This window comes from Rhinoraja longicauda, chromosome 14 (assembly GCF_053455715.1).
Source record: "Rhinoraja longicauda isolate Sanriku21f chromosome 14, sRhiLon1.1, whole genome shotgun sequence".
Lineage (NCBI taxonomy): Eukaryota > Metazoa > Chordata > Chondrichthyes > Rajiformes > Arhynchobatidae > Rhinoraja > Rhinoraja longicauda.
Genome location: NC_135966.1, coordinates 27,164,801 through 27,189,647, shown reverse-complemented (window position 1 = coordinate 27,189,647; position 24,847 = coordinate 27,164,801). Strand labels below are relative to the sequence as shown.

Genomic DNA, 24,847 nt, shown 5'->3' with positions numbered 1-24,847 from the left:
CCGCGCCGGACGGTGAAATATCCGCGGCGGGCCGACCCAAGCCCCGCGATCCGGGGCGGGCGAACACGCTGCCGCTGCCGGAGCTCCCGATGTCGGCATCCACGCGGCCCGAGCCTAAGAACCCTGAACACCATGTTTAAGCAGAGTAATAGCATCTTTATGGGGTAAAAGCTGCATGGCATGAGACGGCTCTGTGGCACAACTGGTAGAGTCGCTGCCTCACAGAAGGTTTGATCCTGCCCTCGGGTACTGTCTTTGTGGAGTTTGCACTTGCTCTGTGATCATGCAAGTTTCCCTTGGGTTCTTATCGCATCCAAATATGCAGGTTGGTAGTTAATTGGCTGCCTAGAGGGAAGGTAAGTGGAAGAAATGGGAGGGTTGATGGGAATGTTGAAAATAAAATAATGGGAATAATGTAGGATTAGGATGGTCGATGGTTAATCGACATGGTGCAAAGGGTCTGTTTCTGCGCTCTCTCTACGTCTTTAAGAATTACATTACTAAGACTAGTGTTAATAGCTACCCTTCTGAAATGCATATAAAAACTATCCTTTTTGTGGTTCATACATTGCACAGACTCTGCACAATATAAAGAATGCCAAGGCCGGCATAAGAGAGTGAGTACCTACATGACATAAGCCATCGCTTTCATTAAGGGGCTCGTCAGAGTTAATTTAAAATATCACAAAATGCCTCAGATATTCTATGACAGGGTTTCTTCCTGCAATGCTAGCTTTTCACAAGGCTTATATTCTTAGGTTACAAAGCAGCATACCTATCACTAAATTACACACAGAATGCTTCAATTATCACATTTTCAGTGAGCAAGTTCATACTCGGACTCTTTATTTTAAACACCGCAGATTCCGTGTGTGGTTATGGATTTTTTTTTAAAAACAGATTACCAAATTTGGATGTGCCACTTGACACAAATGCTCGCTGGTTAGCACTGCATCATTCATTACTGTTTTAATTTCAGCCATTTATATTGAGATTTGCAAGAAAAAATATATCTATTCACTTCTTTCAGAAAACAATCAATGAACCAATGAGACAAAGTTACAGTGTACATCAACTCCAATTTCAACCATTAAGTTTTTGTATTCTAGACCTAGCAGTTAAGAATAACCACTGGAATCTTTGTTATCTACACAAAATCTGCATTTATTTCAGTATTTACCCAATAAGTGTCAGGTCTCTCAGAATAAATTTTATTGTCAGCAGGAAAGAGGAAGTATCAGCACAATTTCCTTCTCTGCAGGGGTGAACAATTCATTAAAAGGCTTTATGTCAGTCATTGCTACAAACACAGAAACCTATCATACTCAAAGTTGGTTTGAGATACTTGTAATAACGTGTTTGCTGTTATGGATTGGGACAATGCTCTTCAGTGTCTGGAGGCAGTTTTACAGTTGCATGGGTTAGATATCAGTTGTTTCTATAGGAGTTTTGTTAGATAGGAGCAGTTTAATTCCATGTCTCATTGAGGCAGAGCATACAGCAAGCTTCAGTATTATCTGGATGACTACCTTTGGGTGACCTAAATCAATTGTGAAAAATCTCAACTTCTAGTGGCATACTGCTGAAGGTGCATTTAAATAAAGGCTTGTTAATCAATGTTTTTCTGGATTATATCACTGATCTTCAATAAAGTACAGATGTCTTTCAGGCAAAAATTGTCAAAATCCAAAAACAAGCCCTACAAGATTGACCATTCAAATTCAGAAAGGGAAGGTAGGAAATTCATTGCTCTCTATGCTCAAACTAGACTGTTAAAACCAAAGATAGACACAAAAAGCTAGAGTAACTCAGCGGGTCAGGCAGCATTCTGGAGAAAAGGAATGGGTGGTGTTTCAGATCGAGACCCGTACTTATCTTTGTTTAAAATGAAACTGAATATAAACAATGTGGATATGATTTGACGATGCATAATTACTGCTTTTAATAGTATCTTTCTTCACCAGCCATGGATAACGGTTGATACCTTTATAATATCATCATATCATATATATACAGCCGGAAACAGGCCTTTTTTTTCGGCCCTCCAAGTCCGTGCCGCCCAGTGATCCCCGTACATTAACACTATCCTACACCCACTAGGGACAATTTTTTACATCTACCCAGCCAACAGACGATAAACTTGGTACAAATGAAATGTGGGTATGTGCCTCATACTGCAAACCATGTAACCCATTAAAATTAAGTTGTTCATGAATGCAAGATTGGAAAGACTGATAAAGATTTTGTGGTAAATAGCTTGCAAAATACTGGTGACAGAATAATGTTTAAAAACCTGTTGGAAACTGCAAGTGCTTGTCTACATATACCCAATGGTTTATATTCACAATTAAAACTGCAAGTTAAACTCTAAAAAACTGTAGATCAGAGGTAATTGCACAAGGACAATTTCAGTGTTACATTTATATTGATGTTAATTAAAACCTTGTTGCAATGTACACTATGCAATTAGTCCTCAATCCATCATCCAGGTACTTGGGAAATTATTTTATGTGAAGGAAGGAAGCCAACCAGTTATCCTTTAAAAAAAAAAAAAAATGCTAGGCAAATTCAGCAGGCCACACAGCATCTGTGGAGGGAAATGGACCAATGATGTTTGAAGTCAGGACCCTTCATCAGTCTGAAGAAGTGTCACAATCCAAAATGCGTTCTATCCATTTTCCTCTGCAATTGCTGCCTGCCTGCCGAGTCCCTCCAGCAGTTTGCTTTTTGATCATGATTCACGCATTCAGTCTCATGTGCCTCTACCCTTTTTTTTTTAGTTACATGGGATTTTTGGCCAGAAATAGACAAATGTCTGTGTTTCTCACATACATGTTTATTTAATTCAATTTGCTGAACATCTTTTAGGAAATTTGCTGTAGCAAAGCAGCAATATTCAGATGTTGAGCTCAAGAATCACATTATTTCAATAGCTAAGTTTAAGTTATGTGTAATTGACTATCTGCATTTAAGTACTGCTAGTCAGAGAAACCATTGAAAGGGTTTCAAACTAACCAGCAGTAACTCAAAGTGGCTTAACTGCCAGTGAGAAAACACAAATTCGCAATGTCTAGAGCACTGAGGTACTTAACTTGCAGGGAGGAACGATGTGTAATATGAAAATAATTAAACCCAAACAAAATCAAATACAATGTGCACTACATCTGAAAATGACCTACTTGTTATTGCAGGTAAAAAAAATAATGCATCAAGGTCCAAAATTAACATAAAACAGAAAACATTCTTTGTGTGAAGGGAGGGGGGAAGAGAGAAGAGAGGGCAAGTGAGAAATTGGCACAGTTAACTGCACTATCACAAAACATAAGTTCCACCCAGGATTATCATTGACATTATAATTGAGCCTCGAACAAAAAATGTTGTTTTACAGCCTTCATCAGAATAAGAAAAAAAAAAAAAAGAATGTATATGATTTTTATGAATTAACATTGCTGGAAAATACTCATATACAAGCCAAGGGTCATCAGGGCTGCTAATAACGTGCAATATGTTTATAAATCATCTCACCGAGATGAACAATGAACAATGAAAGTATGCATCAAAAAGACAAAACTTTCTCACAAGAACTTTCCCCTTGCACATTACATGGTACAGTTACAATTACTGGTAAATTCCAAAGCTGTCTTCCTGAACTAGCCACATTTGCCTGCATTTGGCTCATAACGCTCTAAACCTTTCTCTCCATGTACCTGAACAAATAGCTTTTAGAAGATGGAATCGCACTCCTCTCTACCACTTCCTCTGGCAGCTCGTTCTATGTCACATCATTAACATCTCTACGAATCTTGAGGGCACCATCTCAAGCTAAAATCACATCCTTTCTAAAACAATGGCAACCAGAACTGCACACAATATTTTAGACATAATTTTCCAGGTGCGGTCTCACCAACATCTTGTACAGCTGGAGCACGATGCCCCAACTCCCAAACTCAATGCCCTGTACACTGAAGGCAAGCATGCCATATATCTTTTTCACATGTTGTGTAGGTCTTTTATGGCAGTACAGCAAATGTGCAAAGCATATACTTATGTTCAGTAAACTATTCAAAACAAAGCAATAGGAACAGTGATTGTGTTTCTCTTGCTGATGATGCTACCACAACTCACTGCTTTCCATACTGCTAACCAATAACATCATGCATCAGCTGATCTCCAAGGCAGTGCCAGATGACCCAATATATGTACCTCACCTCTTCCTCAGTATAGTAGTTCAAGATAGGCTCTAATCAGAGGTGCAATGTTTTCGATGAAACATGAAACTAAAACCTAAATGCAATGGACAAAAATAAAATCCCGCTTCACTACTTCAAAGAGAAACAGGAAGCGAGTTACTCCTAGTGGGCTGGACAACATTTTACTCTCAATCAACATCTTGAATTTAAATTGTCTAGTCATCAATGCATTGCTGTTCATGAAACCTTGGAAAGTTGGGACAGGATCAATTTTTGGAAGGCGCTTCACAATTCTCGCTTCACAATACTCCAGTTGAGGCCAAGCCAGTCAGAGAAACAAAAACGTAGAAAAATAGCACAGGAACAGACCATTTGGCCCACCATATCTGCTCTATTATTCCAAATTAAATTAATCTCATTTGACTAAACATGGTCCGCATCCCTCTATTTCCTGCCTGTTCAAGCAAAGTGTCTATAAGGCTGTTAAATGTTTTCACCATATCATCGTCTACCACCTCCCCTGCCAGCACATTGAAGCCACCTACCACGGTGTAAAATTAACTTGTTTCCTAAATGTCCTTTAAACTTATTTTACCCCTTAAATCTATGCCCTGTGGTATTTGACAAAAAAAGATTCACGTCTACCCCTTCTATGCGCCTCAATTTTATATATTTCTATCAGATTGCCCCTCAACCTCTGGCACCCACAGAAAACAATCTAGGTTTGTCTGCTTTTCCTTATAGCTAATGCACTGCTAAGCAGGCCACATGCTGGTGAAAAAAGTCTATTCTGGTCCTCCAGAGATGTTGCCTGACCTGCTGGAGTAAGTCAACAGGTCAGGCAGCATCTCTGGAGGACCTGAAGAGACAACTTTCCAGGTTGGGACCCTTGTTCAGAGTGATTATAATAGCTTGGAAAAAACAGGAAGAAAGGTGGGAGCTGGACAAAGCCAGGCAAGTGATAGCTGGATACAAGTGAGGGGGGTGGGGGAGTTTGATTGGAAGATGGGTGGACAAAAATCAAAGATGAGAAGATAACAAAAGACTGAGATAAGAAGAATAAAATGTGAAACCAGAGAAAGGGATATACATGAAAATGATGCGGAATAGGGAAAACCTAGCATCTGGTTTCTTGTGTTCAACATCCTGGTGAATCTATTCTGCACCCTCCGAATAGCCACCACATTCTTTCTATAACCTGGTCACCAGAACTGCATACACTTGTCTAAAAGTAGCCCAACAAACAATTTACACAGCCAATGTCACCATATTTGAAAGTGATCACTGTGACAAATGGTATAGTCTTTTCTAGTTTATCCATTATCCCCAAGAAATTTAGACTATAGGACATTATGTATTGGGATATTATTCTGCATACAATTCATTAAAAAGAGCAATTCTTAGGTAATTCAGCAAGGCAAGGGTTTTCAGCAATGATTTTGATAGAAATTCACAATTTCTAAAGGGCTGAATCATAGCTTATTGTAACATTCAGCATTCTTCAGTTTGTAGTAAATTAGAAATTTGTGTTACGATTTATGTTAAACAACTGAGAGCTGTCCTCATCGAATTGGGTAAAAACACGCTGACATTTAAAGGGCAATAATTGGTTCACTCCAGGAAAGTGGGGGGTGGGAAGAGATGGAGGCTAAAGAATGGTAAATGACTTTAATGCAGATAATTGTAAGGTATTGCATTTTGGCAGGTCAAACTGACCTTCACATACAATGGTAGACCCCTGGGAGCGTTGTAGAGCAGAGGGATCTAGAAGTACAGGTACACAGTTCACAAAAGTGGTGTCATAGGGTGGTAAAGGTGGTCTTTGGTGTACTCGCGGTATTGAGTAAAGTAGCTGGGATGTTATGTTACAGTTGTACAAGACGCTGGTGAGGCCACATTTGGAGAATGGTGTACAGTTTTGATCTCACTGCTGTTGGGAGCATGCCATTAAAATGAAAAGAATGCAGAGAAGGTTTACAAAGATTTACGCAGGCAGCTTAGAGGCGCATAAAATCATGAAGGGGATATAGAGTGAATGCATATGCAGTGTCTTTTTACCAGATTGTGGTCTGTTGGTCAGGAAGTCGAGGATCCAATTGCAGAAGGGAGTGCTGGCTCGATGTTCCAGATTTGGGAGATACGTTTGGTTGGGATAATGGTGTTGAAAGCAGTTACAGTCGATGAATAAGTCTGTCGCAGGTGTCTTTATTGTCTGGCTGTTTCAGGGATGATTATTAGGCCAGGAGATGGCATTAGCCATGAACCTGTTGTGGCAGTAGGTAAACTGCAGTGGATCAAGGCAGCATGGTAGGCTGGGGTTCATGTGTGCCTTAACCAGCCTCTTGAAGCACTTCATGATGGTGGATATCAAGGCCACTGGACAGTAATCATTAAGGCATGAGATCTTGCTTTTCGTTGGCCTGAATTTGGCATGATAGTGGTCTGAAGGGTCTGTTTCAGTGCTGTCTGACTCTGGTGTGTAGGGTGTGTAAGGAAGTGCAGATGCTGGTTTAAACAGAAGATATACGCAAAAAGCTGGAGTAACTCAGCGGGACAAGCAGCAGAGAAGGAATGTGTGGTGTTTCGGGTCGCGACCCTTGCTGAGTTACTCCAGCTTTTTGTGTCTATCTAATGTGTAGGGAGTGGATAGGAAAGTTGCATAACAGAACTAGTGAGTCGGCGTGGACTCAATGTGTCGAGATGCCTGTTTCTACCTTGTATCATTTAATCAAACTTCATTGGTCACAGAACTCCAGCCCGAATAATATTCTTATAACACAACACTTTCTTCTCTAAATAAGCCATTTCTGAATCCAAACGACCAAGTTAACATGGATTCCATGCATCTGAATATTCTGGAGTCACCATGAGTGACTATATCAAATGCCTTGCTAAAATCTATGTAGACAATACTCACTGCCCTACCCTCATTGTCCACCTTTGCCACCTCTTCAAAAAACTCAATCAATTTTGTCAGACATGACTTCCTGCAGACAAAGCCATGCTAACTATCCGTAATTAACTCATACACTTCTAAATAAGAGATAATCCTAACCCAATGAATCCTCTCCAATAGTTTCCCTACCACTGACACGAGGTTCACCAGCCTATAATTTTCTAGATTCTCTGTACTTCCCTTTTTTTAAAGGAAGGAAAGACGCTTCGGCTCCGCAGGAGAAACGGGGCCGACATCACTGCTTTTCCCCTCTCCCCCCTTGCTGGCACACGGCCACGGGGACATTCCCTGCCTGGGAATGGCTCCATGGTTGGGCCGAGGGGAGGGGTGGAGCAGGAGGAGGGGGGTGGGAGGGGGGAAGAGTGAAGGGGATGGGAGTGAGGGGGAGGGAGGGGTGAAGGGGGTAGGGAGGGAGGAGAGAGGGGTGAAGGGGGTAGGGAGGGGGAGGGGTGAAGGGGAGTGGGTCGGGGGATGGGGGAAGGGAAGGAGGGGGTGCTGCACCAAAGCAGGAGAGGTTTGGACCCAACGGGTCCACTTGATCTAGTGTACATTAAAAATGAAGGTAACCATGGAGAAGGTAGGACTGCTCAAGGATAAAGGAGGCTATTTATGCTTGTCAGACAATCTAGACCACCTTTTCTGAACAGATCACGGATCAAGAACAGCCATGTCAAAGCCAAGACATTATAACTTGTTGTATTTTGACACTGCTTTCAGTGTCTATTTGCTAAAATAAATTTCCTTAAGATTTATGAAAAGCTCAAGCCTAAAATTAGGTTGTAGTGAAGAGGGAGTTTGTCAAATCCTTCTGGAGAGGTGGAACATTGCAAAGATAGAAGTGGTGCAATTATGACAAATTTGTCACTTTCCTCCCTGTCACCCCATTTGAAAACATTGCTCTAGAGTTAGATTTATAATTAGCATGGGATTTTTAGATAATTTATCCAGAAGTGGATCAGAAAAAAAAGCTTCATTGACCTCTGTTTAAGGAAAACCACAAGCTATAATTTTTCCAGAGTATTTGAAAACTTTGATAGTTCATTTAATGTAATGAGTAAACATCAGAAGGCTCTGGTCACTTGAAGTAAATGTGGTCATGTTTTTAATAAGCACAATTAATAGTATACACGAAAAATATAAAACAAGAACGAAAAAAAATAGATTTGGAATTTATCAGCAGGTCAAATGCAAGACAGATTTACTTACCTGAAATTAGAACTCTCAGTAACATTAATGAACCATTCTTTCTCTAACACTTTGGGATTTTACTTGAGAAAATGTAGGAAATGTCACTGATTTGATCAAGGGCATTTTATCAGACAACTACTTCCTGCTTTTCCAGATGCAGTATTCCCCATTTTTCAGTTCCTGAGCTACACAAATTCTCCGGCTCAAGTCAAGTCAAGTCAAGTTTATTTGTCACATACACATACACGATGTGCAGTGAAATGAAAGTGGCAATGCCTGCGGATTGTGCACAAAAAAGAATTACAGTTACAGCATATAAATAAAGTTAATAAGTTACTATAGTGTAGACAAAAATTTAGTCTCTGGGGTTATAAAAGTTGACAGTCCTGATGGCCTGTGGGAAGAAACTCCGTCTCATCCTCTCCGTTTTCACAGCGTGACAGCGGAGGCGTTTGCCTGATCGTAGCATCTGGAAGTCCATTACTGGGGTGGCAGGGGTCCCTCATGATCTTGCTTGCTCTGGATCTGCACCTCCTGATGTATTGGTCCTGTAGGGGGATGAGTGTAGTTCCCATGGTGCGTTCTGCCGAACGCACTACTCTCTGCAGGGCCATCCTGTCCTGGGCAGAGCTGTTCCCAAACCAGACTGTAATGTTGCCGGACAGGATGCTCTCTACAGCCCCAGAGTAGAAGCAATGAAGGATCCTCAGAGACACTCTGAATTTCCTCAGTTGTCTAAGGTGGTAAAGGCGCTGCTTTGTCTTACCCACCAGTGCGGCAATGTGCGTTGCCCACATCAGATCCTCTGCGATGCGGACTCCCAAGTATTTAAAACTGCTCACCCTATCCACAGTACACCCATTTATCTCCAGTGGCGTGTACGTCCTTGGATGTTTAGCCCTTCTGAAGTCCACAATCAGCTCCTTCGTTTTAGTGACATTCAAGAGGAGGCTATTGTCCTGACACCAGAGTGCCAGATCAGCCACCTCCTCCCGGTAGGCCTTCTCACCGTTGTTGGAGATCCGGCCCACCACCACAGTGTCATCAGCAAACTTGATGATGGAGTTTGAGCTGAACCTGGCCCCACAGTCATGTGTGTACAGGGAGTACAGTAGGGGGCTAAGGACGCAGCCCTGGGGGGATCCTATGTTCAGGGTGAGGAAGCTAGATGTGTGTTCCCCCATCCTGACCACTTGGGCCTGGCGGTGAGAAAGTCCAGGACCCAGGCACACAGAGGGGTGCTAAGCCCCAGTTCCAGCAGCTTCTCAACCAGTCTGCTGGCGACTATTGTGTTGAATGCTGAACTAAAGTCAATGAACAGCATCCTCACATAGCCCCCCTGGCTGTCCAGATGAGAGAGAGCGGTGTGTAGAACCTGGGAGACCGCATCATCCGTGGACCTGTTCGGACGGTATGCGAACTGTAGTGGGTCCATGTTGCGAGGAAGGAGGGCGCAGATGTGCTTCTTGACTAGCCTCTCAAAGCATTTCATGACAACCGAGGTGAGAGCCACCGGTCGGTAGTCATTTAAACACGCTGGAGAGGCATTCTTTGGCACCGGTACAATGATGGATCTTTTGAAGCATGCAGGGACCACGGACTTGGCTCAGTTTAACACTATAAATGAGCAAGGCAAGTACCCAATTGAATTACAGGATTAGGCTGCTGTGGAAACCTTTATCTTGTTTCAATAACGGGAACATACAGCAGGTGCCCCGAAAGACAAGTTTTCAGCCCAAGTGCACAATTAATAGTAATGCTCTATCCTCGAGATTCATTCCAAGTATTTCCACTTTCCATACATCACACTGATTTTTTTTGTTTCTCTTGTTAGCCTGTAGACCAAACATTAATTCCAAACAAAACAAAGGATTTGTTTTTAAACATGCATTTATAAATTCATTTTCCCATTCTTTTTTCCCCACTCTGCTATCTCTTCCCCTCCCATCCCATTTTGCCATCATTTTCCTCTCAACTTATTGCTCCCTCTCCACCATGAAAACTTGACTATATCACGTTCTCTTTTCTCCTTCCTCCCACTTTTTGTATTCTCTCCATTCAACTCATCAGAAAGGTTTCATTCGGCTGGAGTCTTCAATTATAGTTAAAAAAAGAAAATCATAATTGGCCTTCAATGAGGGTTGCATTCTCTGCCACCTCCCTACGTCATATTTAGATTCAAAATTAACAATGTCAAAGCCACTCATTTACAGTGAATCAACAACTATATTCAGTACCTTGCCAGTTTTCTCGTGGTTTTTACATGCCCATTATCAATTGCCAAATTAAGATACAATCCCTTCAAGCTCCAACTCCCACCAAGATACTCTAACCTCTCATCACCCTAATTTTTCCTATTGGTATTAACACTTCTTCCCACTTGTCCTATTAGACAGATTGTTTGTGCACATCTCTTAAAATAATTTGTCACAATACCTTTATATTATATACATTATATATACACATTATTAATATATATATTAATATATAATATATTATATATATGCACATTATAGCCAAATTTCACAAAATACATTACATACACTCAATACATAAAACTAATTATTCTGTTCAGAATTCCAAGTTCAGTATAAATTCAGTACAATTGTGCTCGTCAGCTACCAACCTAGGCCAACACAAACAGTACAAAATAGAATTTACAACTAAAAAAAATTATAAATATAGTATGTGGACTCTTTATACATGTCACTTTGTCCTTGGAGTTCAGGTGCTTCTACCACCTATCAGCATCATCCCTGCACAAAATACAGTGTATTAAGCAAAATGTTAATGCCGCAGTTTACCTTTCACAGTCCTGTCAAATCCCCCTTCTAATTTAGTATTTCTCCCATAATCTCCTGTCTGTAATGCGTTCGTTCGCAGGCAGCCATTATTATTCTGGTCATAGATGTAGCGTTAAAGTTCATCTAATGCTCCCCACTATTACATTTCACTGATCATTTATCAGATATCCTTGTCCATTCTTCTTCAAAAATACTTGCTAAACAGGTCACAACAATTAAATTTAACAGATTACATCTACTACCTAGAGGCATGCTTTGAGCAAAGTTCAACAATAAGCTTGTCCTCTCGCTGAATCTACCAGAAAAATGAATAATTTTAGTGAACATTAGGATTATCAACTTGCAGACACCTTCATAAACATGTGCTAATCTCGATCAACTGTTAATATACTTTTGCAACTGCTACAATCCGATAGTTAAGATCCAATTCACATTTTTTTAATATTCAGGCAAGCAGTCACTTTTATACATTTTAAACAACCAGTCACCATTATACTTGACAGTTTGAGTATTTTTTTAAATGACTCATGGCTCCCACAAAGGGAGTAAATTGCAGATTGTGGTATTATAATCCAATCAAAAAGCATGGATAATGAATGGAGCCAGTTTCACACCAGGTCACTACTGTTCACACCTAGCTCCAGGAACATAGTCAAGTGGAGGCTGGAACAAATTGGAGCCTCTCACTTCAAATAGGTCTGACCTTTCACGCAATCAAACTGTTCACAGATGTTCAATTCAGCCAAATGTGCTCAGTTCTACAGAATATTCATTTCGTTTCTAATCTTCAGTCAAGACATCAACTTTACAGTTCACAAGACATGTATAGATGTAGTTGAACGACAATGATATTTTCTCATTCCAAATGTAATAATTTTCCATGAAGGAGAGAAAAGGATGAGTTTGCAAGGAAGATTATTCTTTTTTTCCGATGGTCTTTATCTGATAAGTCATATCAGCGTGGAAACAGGCCCTTTGGCCCAACTTGCCATGCCAACCAACATGCCCCATCTGCACTGCTCCCACTTGCCTGCATTTAGCCCATATCCATCTAAACCCAACCTATCCATGTACCTGTCTAAATGTTTCTTAAACATTGCAATAGTACCTGCCTTAACCATCTACTGCTCGTTCCATACACCCAACACCCTTTGTGTAAAAAAAGTTACCCCTCAGGCTCCTCTTAAATCTTTCCCTCATCTTAAACCTATGTCCTCTGGTTCTCAATTCCCAGTCTGGTCAAAAGACTTGCATTTCCCCGATCTTTTCCTCTCATGATTCTGTACACCAATAAGATCACTCCTCATTCTCCTGCGTTCCAAGGAATAAGGTTTTAGCCTGCTCAACCTTTCCTTATCTCCTGAAATCCTGGCACCATCCTCAAATCTTCCCTGCACCCTTTCCAGTTAGACAACATCTTTCTTATAACATGGTGACCAAAACTGAACACAGCATTCTAAATGTGTCCTCACCAATGCCTTAAATAACTGGAACATGACCTCCCAACTTCTGTACTCAATACTTACTTATGAAGGCCATGGTGCCGAAAGCCTTTTTAATCACCCTATCCACCTGTGACGCCCCTTTCAAGGAATTATGTAGCTGCACTCCTCAATCCCACTTCTCTACAACTTCTCCCCAGAGCCCTACTATTCAGTGCTTCGGTCCTGCATTTGTTATAGACTTCTCAAAACGTAACACCTCACATTTTCTCTATTAAACTTCATCAACCATTCCTCACCTCAAAGAAGCAAAGTGAAGCCTGTTATTCATAACTGATCAGGTTGTACACTACTTTTACAGAGATTATAAAATTTAAATACAAATTATGACTGCCTCAAAATTTTCTACAACATGCCCTTGCACCATAGCTGGTGCCCCTCCAACCCCGACCTCAATCCCAGATTTTGTTCTGTGCTGAGTTAGACAATTCCATGCATAGCATTTGTCCCAGTGCTCTCAGAACAGGAAAAGACTACCCATCAATCATTTCTTGAAAAAATGCAAAAGTGATCAACAAAGACGAGGCTCAGCTATGATACCATCTATCCCTCCACTCCAAAACCAGTGCGGAAAGGCATGCTAACAATTACAATCTGGATAGACAAAATGCTGCAGCAACTCAGCAGATCAGTCAGCAAATCTGGAGAAAAATAGATGACATCTCAGTTTGAGACCCTTCCTCAGACAGAGTCTGGGGAGTGGGAAACTAGAGGTATGAAAAGGTACAGAACAAATCAGAGCCAGCACCGATGATTCAGGAAAGGCAGAGCCCACAATGGTCCATTGTTGGCTGTGGAAGAAGTGATAACGAAGGGATGTGAACAGTGAATTTAGCAGAACTACTAGGGCAGGGAAGGGATGGAGAGAAGGAATGCAAGGAGTACTTGAAATTAGAGAAATCAATTTCATACCGCTGGATTGTAAGCGGTTCAAGCGAAATACGAGGAGCTTTTGGGTGGCTGGGTGTTTTGGGTCAGGACCCTTCTTCAGAAGAAACTTCACCCTTCCCTTTTCTCCAGAGATACTGCCTGACCCACTGAGTTTAGTTTAGAGATACAGCACAGAAACAGCCCTTTGGCCAACTGAGTCTGAGCTGACCCACGATCCCCGTAGACTAGCAGTATCCTACACACTAGGGACAACTTACAATTTTTCTCAAAGCCATTTAACCAACAAACCTGCATGTCTTTGGAATGTGGGAGAAACCAGAGCTCCCGGAGAAAACCCACGTGGTCACAGGGAAAACATATAAACTCCAAACAGACAGCACCCATAGTCAGAATCTAAGAAATTCTCTAAAGGACTGAACTGTGTTGAAATACAATTATGAGTTATCTTCTGCTCCCCAGGCAGTACACAAGATTTGAGGGTGACCCAATTCCATTAAAGTCTACATCTTTTTTGAGGAAACTGAGAATAGCTTTGGACTGTTGTCTCCATCTTTGCACAGTGGCGTTTGGAATAAGTACTTGTTTTGGTAGTCTGGTGTCACACATGAGAATTATATTGATACTGGGAATGTTGGCATTGGAGCAAATAGTGACATTGGTTTGCACATACCGCCAATTAATATGGAGAATTCCACCGAGGCAACATTGGTGTTATTTTTCTGATAATTTAAGGAGTCTGTTGTAAGTTTGACCATGACTTCAAAGCATACAGGAAGGTGGGGATGACAGATGCTCAGTCATTCCATAAGGACTAAATTGTGTTATTAATAGCACAAAGAAATGCAGCAGACTAGTTGCCCTAACAGCCTGCATCTTGCAATAAACTTTTAAATTAAGTTGGTTATTTGGTTGAGAGAACAATGTTGGCCAAGCTCATACAGTTTCTCCAATGCTCTGTTCAATTTCTGTCTTACAAAGCTACAGGCTTGAAGATTCCAGGTGCAATCTCTGCATGGCACAGTGGTGCAACTAGTAGAGTTGCTACCTCATGGCATCATAGATCTCAGTGCAATCCTGCTCTCGGATGTTATATGGTGTTTGCATGTTCTCCCTGTGGCTGTGTGGACTTTCCCTGGGTGTTTGAAGTCTGAAGGGTCCCAAATTATCACCTATCCATATTTTCCAGAGGTGCTACATAGCCAGCTGAATTACTCCAACACCTTGTGTCTTCTTTTCTGGGTGTTCTTGTTTCCGACCAAAGACGCCAGTGGTCTGGGTTCAACCCTGCTTTTGGGTACCATACGAAGTTTCCATGTTCTCCCTGTGACTGTGTGGGCCTTTTTTCAGGGCGTTTTTGCTTAATTCCAAAGATGTCATATGATCAAAGAATGGATCGATTGCGCTTGTATTCACTGAAATTTAGATGGATGATGGTGATCTAATAGAAACATATAAAATTATTAAGGGATTGGACATGCTAGACGCAGGAAACGTTGTCGATGTTGGGGGAGTCCAGAACCAGGGGCCTGTTTAAGAATAAGGGGTAGGCCATTTAGAACCGAGATGAGGAAAACCTTTTCACACAGAGTTGTGAATTTGTGGAATTCTCTGCCTCAGAAGGCAGTGGAGCCTGATTCACTGGATGCATTCAAAAGAGAGTTACAGTGCACTCCATAATGTTTGGGACAAAGACCCATCATTTATTTATTTGCCTCTTTTCTCCACAATTTGAGATTTGTAATAGAAAAAAACCTCACGTGGTTAAAGTACACATTGTCAGATTTTAATAAAGGCCAATTTTATATATTTTGGTTTCACCATGTAGAAATTACAGCAGTGTTTATACACAGTCCCCCCATTTCAGGGCACCACAATGTTTGGGACACAGCAATGTCATGTAAATGAAAGTAGTCTTGTTTAATATTTTGTTGCATATCCTTTGCATGCAATGACTGCTTGAAGTCTGCGATTCATCGACATCACCAGTTGCTGGGTGTCTTCTCTGGTGATGCTTTGCCAGGCCTGTATTGCAGCCATCTTTAGCTCATGCTTGTTTTGAGGGCTAGTCCCCTTCAGTTTTCTCTTCAGCATATAAAAGGCATACTCAATTGGGTTCAGATCGGGTGACTGACTTGGCCACTCAAGAATTGACCATTTTTTAGCTTTGAAAAACTCCTTTGTTGCTTCAGCTGTATGTGTGTGATCATTATCTTGCTGTAGAATGAACTGCCAGCCAATGAGTTTTGAGGCATTTATTTGAACTTGAGCACATAGGATGTGTCTATACACTTCAGAATTCATTATGCTAATACCATCAGCAGTTGTATCATCAATGAAGATAAGTGAGCCAGAACCTTCAGCAGCCATACACGACCAGGCCATAACACCCCCACCACCGTGTTTCACAGATGAGATGGTATGCTTTGGATCATGGGCAGTTCCTGCTCTCCTCCATACTTTGCTCTTGTCATCACTCTGATATAAGTTAATCTTCGTCTCATCTGTCCACGACCTTTTTCCAGAACTGTGGTTGCTCTTTTAAGTACTTCTTGGCAAACTGTAACCTGGCCATCCTATTTTTACGGCTAACCAGTGGTTTGCGTCTTGCAGTGTAGCCTCTGTATTTCTGTTCATGAAGTCTTCTGTGGACAGTGGTCATTGACAAATCCACACTTGACTCCTGAAGAGTGTTTCTGATCTGTCGGACAGGTGTTTGGGGATTTTTCTTTATTAAAGATTGAATGCTTCTGTCATCAACTGTGGAGGTCTTCCTTGGCCTGCCAGTCCCTTTGTGATTAGTAATCTCACCAGTGCTCTTCATTCTGGGGTATTGTGTGTAGATTGATGATAAAAAAATGAATTTAATCCATTTTAAAATAAGGCTGTAACATAACAAAATGTGGAAAAAGAGAAGGGGTCTGGATACTTTCTGAATGCACTGTAATCCTTTATTGCTATTTGCTGAGAGATTCTTTTTAATATGTTGGTTAGCAGCTGAAGAACAATTTAAAAAAAGCTTATTCCATTCTATGCTTCCATTTATTTAATACCTGATACAATCTCAGGATGCCTCAAAGAATTTTAAAGCCAATGAATTTAAGTATAATTCTTGTACAAGTCTCGACCCGAAACATCACCCATTCCTTCTCTCCTGAGATGCTGCCTGACCTGCTGAGTTACTCCAGCATTTTGTGAAATAAATACCTTCGATTTGTACCAGCATCTGCAGTTATTTTCTTACACAAATTATAATTGCTAATGCAATGTACTAAATGCAGCAGCCAATGTCTCCTAAAACAGCAATGAAATAACTTGAGCGTTTTTTATTGGTGTTATAGAAATATTTGTCCAGATACTTCCTGAAAAGGGAATCAGGAAGAAATATGGATCAAGCTCGCAAATTTGCATATTTTGCAAGTTCCTATTAATGTGCATTCCCACTTTTAATAATTTTGTAATTGTTCTTACATATCTGTTTGTTCCATCACTCCATTTCGATTCAGTCTGAGGAAGTGTCTCGACCTGAACCATCACCCATTCCTTCTCTCCAGAGATGCTGCCTGTCCCGCTGAGTTACTCCAGCATTTTGTGTCTACTTTTGATTTAAGCTAGTATCTGCAGTTCTTTCCTACACATACTCCATTTAGATTATCTGACCTACGTATTTTTATTCTTGAACTGTCGGTACATTGAAAGCACGCAGTTGCCCAATGTTGACCCGAAGACCCCACTGTTCTGTGTTGTGTGATGATTAAGAGATAAGTATTGGCGAGGACAAGAGTTCTTATGCACTGCATGTTCTTCAAAATAATGCATGGGACCTTTTATATTTCTCTATGAGAGTGGACTTTTAAAATCCTTCTAAGAGATGACACACGTCTGAGCAAGAGTTTCTACTTCAATTCACTATCTAATGAGACGAAGGAACTGCAGATGCTGGTTTACACCAAAGATAGACGCAAAATGCTGGAGTAACTCAGCGGGACAGGCAGAATTTCTGGATAGAAGGAATGGGTGAGGTTTCGGGTCTCAACCTGAAATGTCACCTGTTCCTTCTATCCAGAGATGCTGCCTGTCCCACTGAGTTGCTCCAGCATTTTGTGTCTATCTTCACCATCTAATGAGCTCTGCTGGAACTTAAATCTGAGATTGAACAACATCCAAGTCAGCTATGATGTTCTCTATAGTCAAATTATGAGTACCCAATTTCACTTCTTGAGGCACTGTATACATAGGATTGGTAAGACCATGGTGCAATACAAGTCACTGACTTCAGGAGCAAAAATTGCAAAACTTGAGAAAACAAAATCTTTAACATTGATCTCAGTACTACAACCATGAAAGGCAATGAATGAAGAATTCTGGTTAAAAGCATATTTTACAATCTCAAACTTGTGCTGATTGAACAGTGACTTATAAAACAGGTCATATTTATTGTCTCTGATTTTCCTGTTTATAAATAATGTCTCAAATATTTGGTGAATGGCTGGGGTGGGGGGGATCAGAATGGGAAAGTCAAAAGTATAGTTGTTAAATCTGCATTTTGGAGGGAATGCAGTGTCCTTGGAGAATGTACCGTGTTATGTAATCCAAATAATAGAAGCAGTGGCAAACCAAAATCAGGTCACAAAAGTTGCTTTCTATTTCTTTAAATTTAAATGGCTCAGGGATAATCTAATTGAGGTGATAAAATGACGAGAGATTCCACTTAGTAGACCTTTTTTTATATAGAGGGTGGTTCATGAGCCTTCTCTGTCAACAGCATGATGGATTACATAGATAAATGACTTTGAAGCACTGATTAACCTTGGTCTAAATGAATGACAAAACAGGTTCATATGGGTTGAATGGCTGACTGCTGTTCCAATGTTAATTAAATGTGTAGGTGTCGGTCCAGATGTGGGCAGGCAACAGCATGAGCAATGCGTTGCCATTTCAAGTTTCACAAGGTTGGCAGGGTTGTTAAGCTGAAAAATTACAATTCCTTTACTTCTGAATTCCTGTCAGGATTATCTAAGAATTATAATTTCACTATCTTCCTCCCTCGGCTTTGAACAGAACTGTGGAGAGGGAATGCCCTTATCCACACATTGCTTTAAGCATGCATGACTCCTCAGGCAACCCATGTTATAAGTTGCTGGAGAGGACATAATGCTCTTCGCAAGAATTGGTACAGCAAGATTTGAAAGTTCATTACTGTTAAAAAAATATTTCAATACATTAAACTTGTTAGAATGAGAAAGTCAACGTGGCCTACTCAAATTGCACCCTAAAGAGAGTGCTTCCAAGATTTCATGGCAGCAAAAGATTTCTAGAACACATGGGCAAAGACACGTTTTGACATTACCTCGATTTTTTCCACCATACTTGCAACACAGAAGGCAAAGAATTAATTCTGATTTAGTATGCTTCTGCTAAATTATTCTCCAAAGATCTTTCTTCTGAAGAAACACTTTCCAATTTAAAATCTGATTATAAAATATAATTAGAGTCAAAATACATAGCATTTTTGGCCCTTTTCCCACTGATAAAAGATATTTAAATGCTATCTATTTCAAAGAAATCTATTACTTGAGGTCTCATTTTAACAGCTTCAGCTTGCAATTTTTAATCAAAACAAAAATTCATAAAAACAAATTGTTTCTACAGTACTTCCTTGTTCTCTCTGCCCTTTGACACCAGTCTCAATCCAACAAATCTTTACAACTCAACAGGATGAAGGCCATTGAAAAATAAGTTGTTAAACTGAAAGATTAAAAACACAGAAATTGTTTTTTAAAACTTTGCAATCTACTCTGCAGATTGCAGCCCAAATCCCTTTTGAGTGAATTTGAGGATGTCCACAAATTGTTGAGACACAGCTTGGAAGACCTTTAATTAATTTTGCTTAGGAACCATCAGTATAGCTTGCATTTCAATAACATTTTTCATGTCATCATGCCATTTCAAAGTACTACGTGGCCAACATACTTTTGTGAATTAGCCAATACAATATATAGAGAAAAATGCAATGGGCAATGCACGTACAGCAAGGAACCTGAATAATGAGACAAATGATCAAAAAATCTGTGTTCAACAATTTTAGTTCGAAATAATTGCTTAAATAAACCCCTCTACTCGTTTTTAGAAGTCAGAAGGGACACATTGTCCACTCAAAGAGACGCAGAATTATCTCATTCAAAAGATAGCAAAGCTGGCATTTCGTCAGTTAGATTACATTAAAACACTGAATCTTGGCTCAAACCCACAACCTTCATATTCTGAGCTAAGAACTGGAATGACAGATGAGTTTATATCAGAAGCATTGCAAGGAAATGGACTAAGGCTTGACCCAAGTCCTCCGCTTTTTGAGAGACATTAACTAAAGTTGGGAAATAATTTGGTGCCATGCCCAACTATCCTGATAGGTAATGCATCCTCACAGATAAATATAGACCAGGTGCTTAGGATAGTGAAACAGCAAAAAGCTGTAGAAGAATAACACCCAGAGTAAATCAAATACATTTAAGAGAGACACGTGGGATAGATTGGGGCGATTAAATAGGAAAAAGACAGTATGAGCAAACAAGATTCTCTCAGTCAAAATAAACAATCATGAGAACATTGACAGATCATTTTTGACAGATTTCCAAAAAAATTGCTGCACAGGACAGTGATTCTACACAATTTTACACGAATCAAAGCAATATTGCATTAGATAGTAATGGTATATTATAATCAAACAAGATTTTGTTTTAAAGAGTTATATAGAACAGAAAGTGCACCTGTAGTCCACCACATTCGTGCCGACATTTTTGCGTTTACATTAGTCTCATTTGCCTGCATTAGGGCCATATCCTTCTATGCCGTGCCCATTTAAATGTCTGTTGAAATATCTCTTAAACATATGTTAAAGAGACAAAGGTAATTGATCAAACATGCCCACTTCTGAAACCATGCCATTACTAAAGGAAGTATTTAGAGAGTCATACCACACAACGGAAAACTTGTTAAATAATTGAATAGCAGTGGATTATGCTTCTAAATTGCATCCAAAAAAGCTAATGACTGAATATTAAAATTTTGCACTCAAAAACTGTCAAATTGATCTTCAATTATTTTCCAGATGCGTTATTAAGTTAGAAATGTTGTCTTGAATGCCCTCAAAATGAGCTAAGTGCACGAATGTCATGCAGTGATATTCAAATTGGTTATAATTCAGAAAGGCAAACATACAAAATGGCAATTGTTTACATCAGCAATGCAGATCATCTGCAACTTTATAACAGGTCTGACATTTAATTATAAAACCCAGGAACAATTTTCAGAATTAAACTTAACGCAACCCAATTTTAAAAAAATCCATACTTACTAGCTAGAAGGAGACAAGAAAGGGCAATGACATAAAGTTGCTTTGCTGCAACATCGTAGTGGTCCATGAAGAGATCTAGTAAGTAAACAGCGAGGTGACGAGCTGTGGGGCATAACTGGAAGCGATTGCTCAGGATGGCGAGGAGGTCAGCAAAATAGCGGCGCAAGCCAATCTGTGGTGAATGAGCCTTGTAGACAGGCAGCTTCAGTTCCTATACACACAATGCCAAAGAGCAGGGAAAAGAAAAGACGGCGTCAAGTGTGTGTGTCTTGATAGAAAGAATACCTAGAAGCTCTCGCTTACCACCTGCTAGTAAGGTCTGGCTGCTTAGCAACAACGTACAATTTAAAAAAATACAGAACAGTTGTCAGCATAGGATTTAGACAAGGAAGAAAAAAAAATTGCACAGCACAGCTAGCCATTGGGAGGTGTGTCACTGTGCTAGGAAAACCTCAATATCAAAAACAATGCACAAACCCCCAAGCAGAGTACCAGGGCACGCTCCACTAAGCTCCAGGCTTTTCAGAGTCTGTGTCAAATGGCACATTTGGCAATGAGTGAACAGCTGCATGCTGAGCTTGGTGAAGCCAGAACTTTGATTCTTACAGGTGACCCTCATTATGGTAAATAAAAAGCCATATTTCAGACAGCAGTCTAATTGGTTGCAATCACGCCCAACAGAACAAAAAAAGGAAAAATAATTCACGCTTGCCATTTGACCACTTTCCAATTGTTTTTCCAGCATCTCTTTAATTTCTGTCACCCATTTAGACCTCCTTGTGAGATAAAAGGAGCCAAACATATTTGTTTTAACAGCCACACCGAGTTTACTTTTCCCAGTTTATGTTTGAATATCAAATTGGAATCTTAAAAATACCCAGTAAAATGACATTTCCCACTCAAGAAAATTCAGATTTGAAAATCAAATGTTTTCACTGAATTATACATCAAAAGTGGAGGCAGCTTCTGCGATGTTAACTGTATCCAACCGATTGTTTTTAAATCAACAGCTTAAGTTGGTAAATTTGAAAAGGCACTAATTCAAAGGTTTAAAGTGTCAAAGTTTTACTAAATTGGTAATTTCACAAATTAAATGTGAAGTCCTGTCCAGAAATTAGTAAATTAGTTTGGTTTCAGAAATGTCCATATTGTCCAAAACACAGGTCCCCAAAGAGCAAGCTAAAATTTAGTGGATATTTGGATAGATTTAACTTTGTAGTTTTGAAATAATTCTTTGGTTTGAAACATCTGTTTATACTTTTAGCATTAGAAAATGCCACAATACAGGTTTCTGAGACACATCACAAATAAACATAGGTGGGTTTGGGGGGGTAGTCATTAATATAACAAATGGCATTATTTCAATATTCAATAAGACAAACATGGCTTTACTTCTACAGTTCACTATCCATTTGGAAGAATGTAGATTTTTAAAATGTTTCATCTTGAAACGGACAGTAATTGATATCGTTCTAATAACTAACTTGGAGTTTCATACACCATTTTTTCCCGTTAGATTTAGGATTCTGCACAATAGTCACAAGAAATGAAGAAGAGTTTAAGAACTTGAAAGAATTAAATTTCTTGGTTTAAAAAGCCAGTAACCTATATTATGACATCAAATTGTTGGCCAAAACATCGCAATTTTGCACTTGTTTTCCCATCTAAAAGCCCCACTATGATTACATTCACATTTTATTATGAAATACTTTGGACATAACATATCACTTATTTAATGTCACTTTTTTCCCCCAAAAAAACAAACTTTGAATGATGACAAAGGAATAGCTCCTGCAATTGATTTCCATCAGTAATAAAGCTCACCGATCAAATATTAATTTACGCGTTCACTAAATACATGTAAGGAGGACTCAATTTAAAAAATCGCCCTAATCAACCGACCACAATAAAAAGGACTTGAAGCAACTGGCATTAGTATAGAGGTGGGAGAACCTCCGGAGGGCACTTCAAACTTTAAACAGACAACGTTCGTCACACGCTGGCTTTGAATTAGTTTAAAAAGAGTCAATCGGCAACTTCATGCGCACAAAGACAAACGCCCAAGTAACCTGCCCTGCCGGAAAACAACCGAGTTGTGAAACTTTTCAAAGAGACGAACCGAACAAAAGGGGTAGTTAAATGGCTCGGGCCGGGCTAGAGGTGCAGGCGGTTTAATCATAACGGGCCGCCGAGCAGCGGCGGTCTCCGCCGCCCCGGCCGGCCGGACCCCACTACGAAGCCCCCGAGCCGCACATCAACTACCTACCCGGTCCAACCCCCACCCGTGTCCCTGCCCGAGGTGAGAGCGCAGACCTTGACTCTCAGCGCCTGATGGATGTCGCCGGCCAGCTGCCCCTTCCACCACTGTTCCTCCGGCTCCATCCTTCCCATCCACACAAAGAGGCCCTTCGAATCCGAGCGCACGGGCATCCGGCAGCGGCCGGGCGATAGGGACCCCCGCCCTACAAGCAACGGCAGGAAGGGTGCCAGTGACACGGCTGGCGGACGGAGCACCCGATACCGGAGGAGCCCAAGCGACGGACTCAACTCGCAGCAAAACGCAAGCCTGTGGAGCTCGGGCCGGCCGCCGGAGGCACACTCAGCGCATGCGTCAACAGCACGCCTGCCAGCGCCGGCTAGAGGGGCGGGGCCAGGCCCGGGAAAGGCTGGAGGGAAGGCTGGGCGGGAGGGGCGGAGCCACGTGGGAGACAGAGGGCGGGGAGGGTCGGGGCCTGTGGAAGACAGGGCGGGGCCTGTGGAAGACAGGGCGGGGCCTGTGGAAGACAGGGCGGGGCCTGTGGAAGACAGGGCGGGGCCTGTGGAAGACAGGGCGGGGCCTGTGGAAGACAGGGCGGGGTCAGAGGGCGGGGAGGAGGCGGGGCCAGGTGCGAGGGGCGGGGCCAGTGACAAGGGCAGTGTCAGGGGAAGAATAGAGCCGGAGACAGAGCCTAGGGCGAAAGGGGCGGGGCATGAGGAGGGAGGCGGGGCGGGGCATGAGGAGGGAGGCGGGGCGACAGATGAGGCGGGGCCGCAGGGAATGCGGGGGAGAGGCGTGGCCAGGGGTGAGAGGGGCGGGGTCAGATGGGAGACGGGGCGGGAGGGGAGGGACTGGACTGGATTGGGAGGGGCGGGGCTGGACTGGGAGGGGCGGGGCTGTGGTAAAAGCGGACCGGGACGACAAGAGGTTGCTAGTACCGGGGCGGTTGGAATTGGAACGGTGCAGCTTGGATAGAAGAGTGGTCATCTCACCGCGGAGATATGGTGGACCTGCAAGTTATTCGTCCAACAGCAAGTTAGGCAGCATCTGTGGGGGGGAGAGAGAGAGAGAGAGAGAGAGAGAGAGAGAGGGAGAGCGAGGGAGAGCGCGCAATGTTAACTGTGGAAATGTAGTATTTAAACATTTTTTAAATTAAAGTTTGCAAAGAAAAGGAGAGAGGAAATAGAATAGAGTGGGATTATCTAAAATCTGCATGTACTGAACCAAAACTGAAAATGCTGGAAACATTGAGCAGGTCGGGTAGCATCTGTGGAAAGAGAAACAGTTACCTTTTCAGATCCGAGAGCTTTGGGGGTTTTTTTAAAGAGGAATTGAATGACACACGTAATGAAGGCTAGTGAATACCACAATTTATGTTTATGGGAGATGTGAGGAGGAGACGTTTGGCGGGGTTGGGAGGGGGTGATAATGGATGTGTGTGGGGGATGGAAAGCGGGTGGTGATTGAGCGACAGAAATATGGACGAATGACTGACTATCTCAAGTTGTCGTATTTAGGCTGCAATGTGCTAAATCAAAAGATAAAAAGTTGTTATTGGAGCTTTTAATGAATTTCATAGATATAGAGTAGAAATCCAAAAAGGGTTGGGAGTGGGATGGAGAGTGAAAGTGATATGCATTTCATGGGATTCATTTTCCCAACACAGGAATGAATGGATCTCAGTAACACATCTCTGAATTGCTGCACT

At 41.3% G+C, this 24,847-nt stretch overlaps 1 protein-coding gene across 1 annotated transcript in view; it reads right to left on the bottom strand.

The window, feature by feature from the left end:
• The window catches only part of ccnjl (cyclin J-like), a 58,909-nt gene extending 35,453 nt beyond the window's left edge, over window positions 1–23,456 (bottom strand). Inside the window, exons 1-2 of the mRNA XM_078411612.1 lie at window positions 23,196–23,456; window positions 20,883–21,093 (exon numbers count right to left, since the gene is read on the bottom strand). Of these exons, the coding sequence (XP_078267738.1) occupies window positions 20,883–21,093; window positions 23,196–23,312 (328 nt within the window). The 5' untranslated portion in view covers window positions 23,313–23,456. The remainder of the gene's footprint in view (window positions 1–20,882; window positions 21,094–23,195) is intronic.
• Between the last annotated feature and the right edge of the window lie 1,391 nt (window positions 23,457–24,847).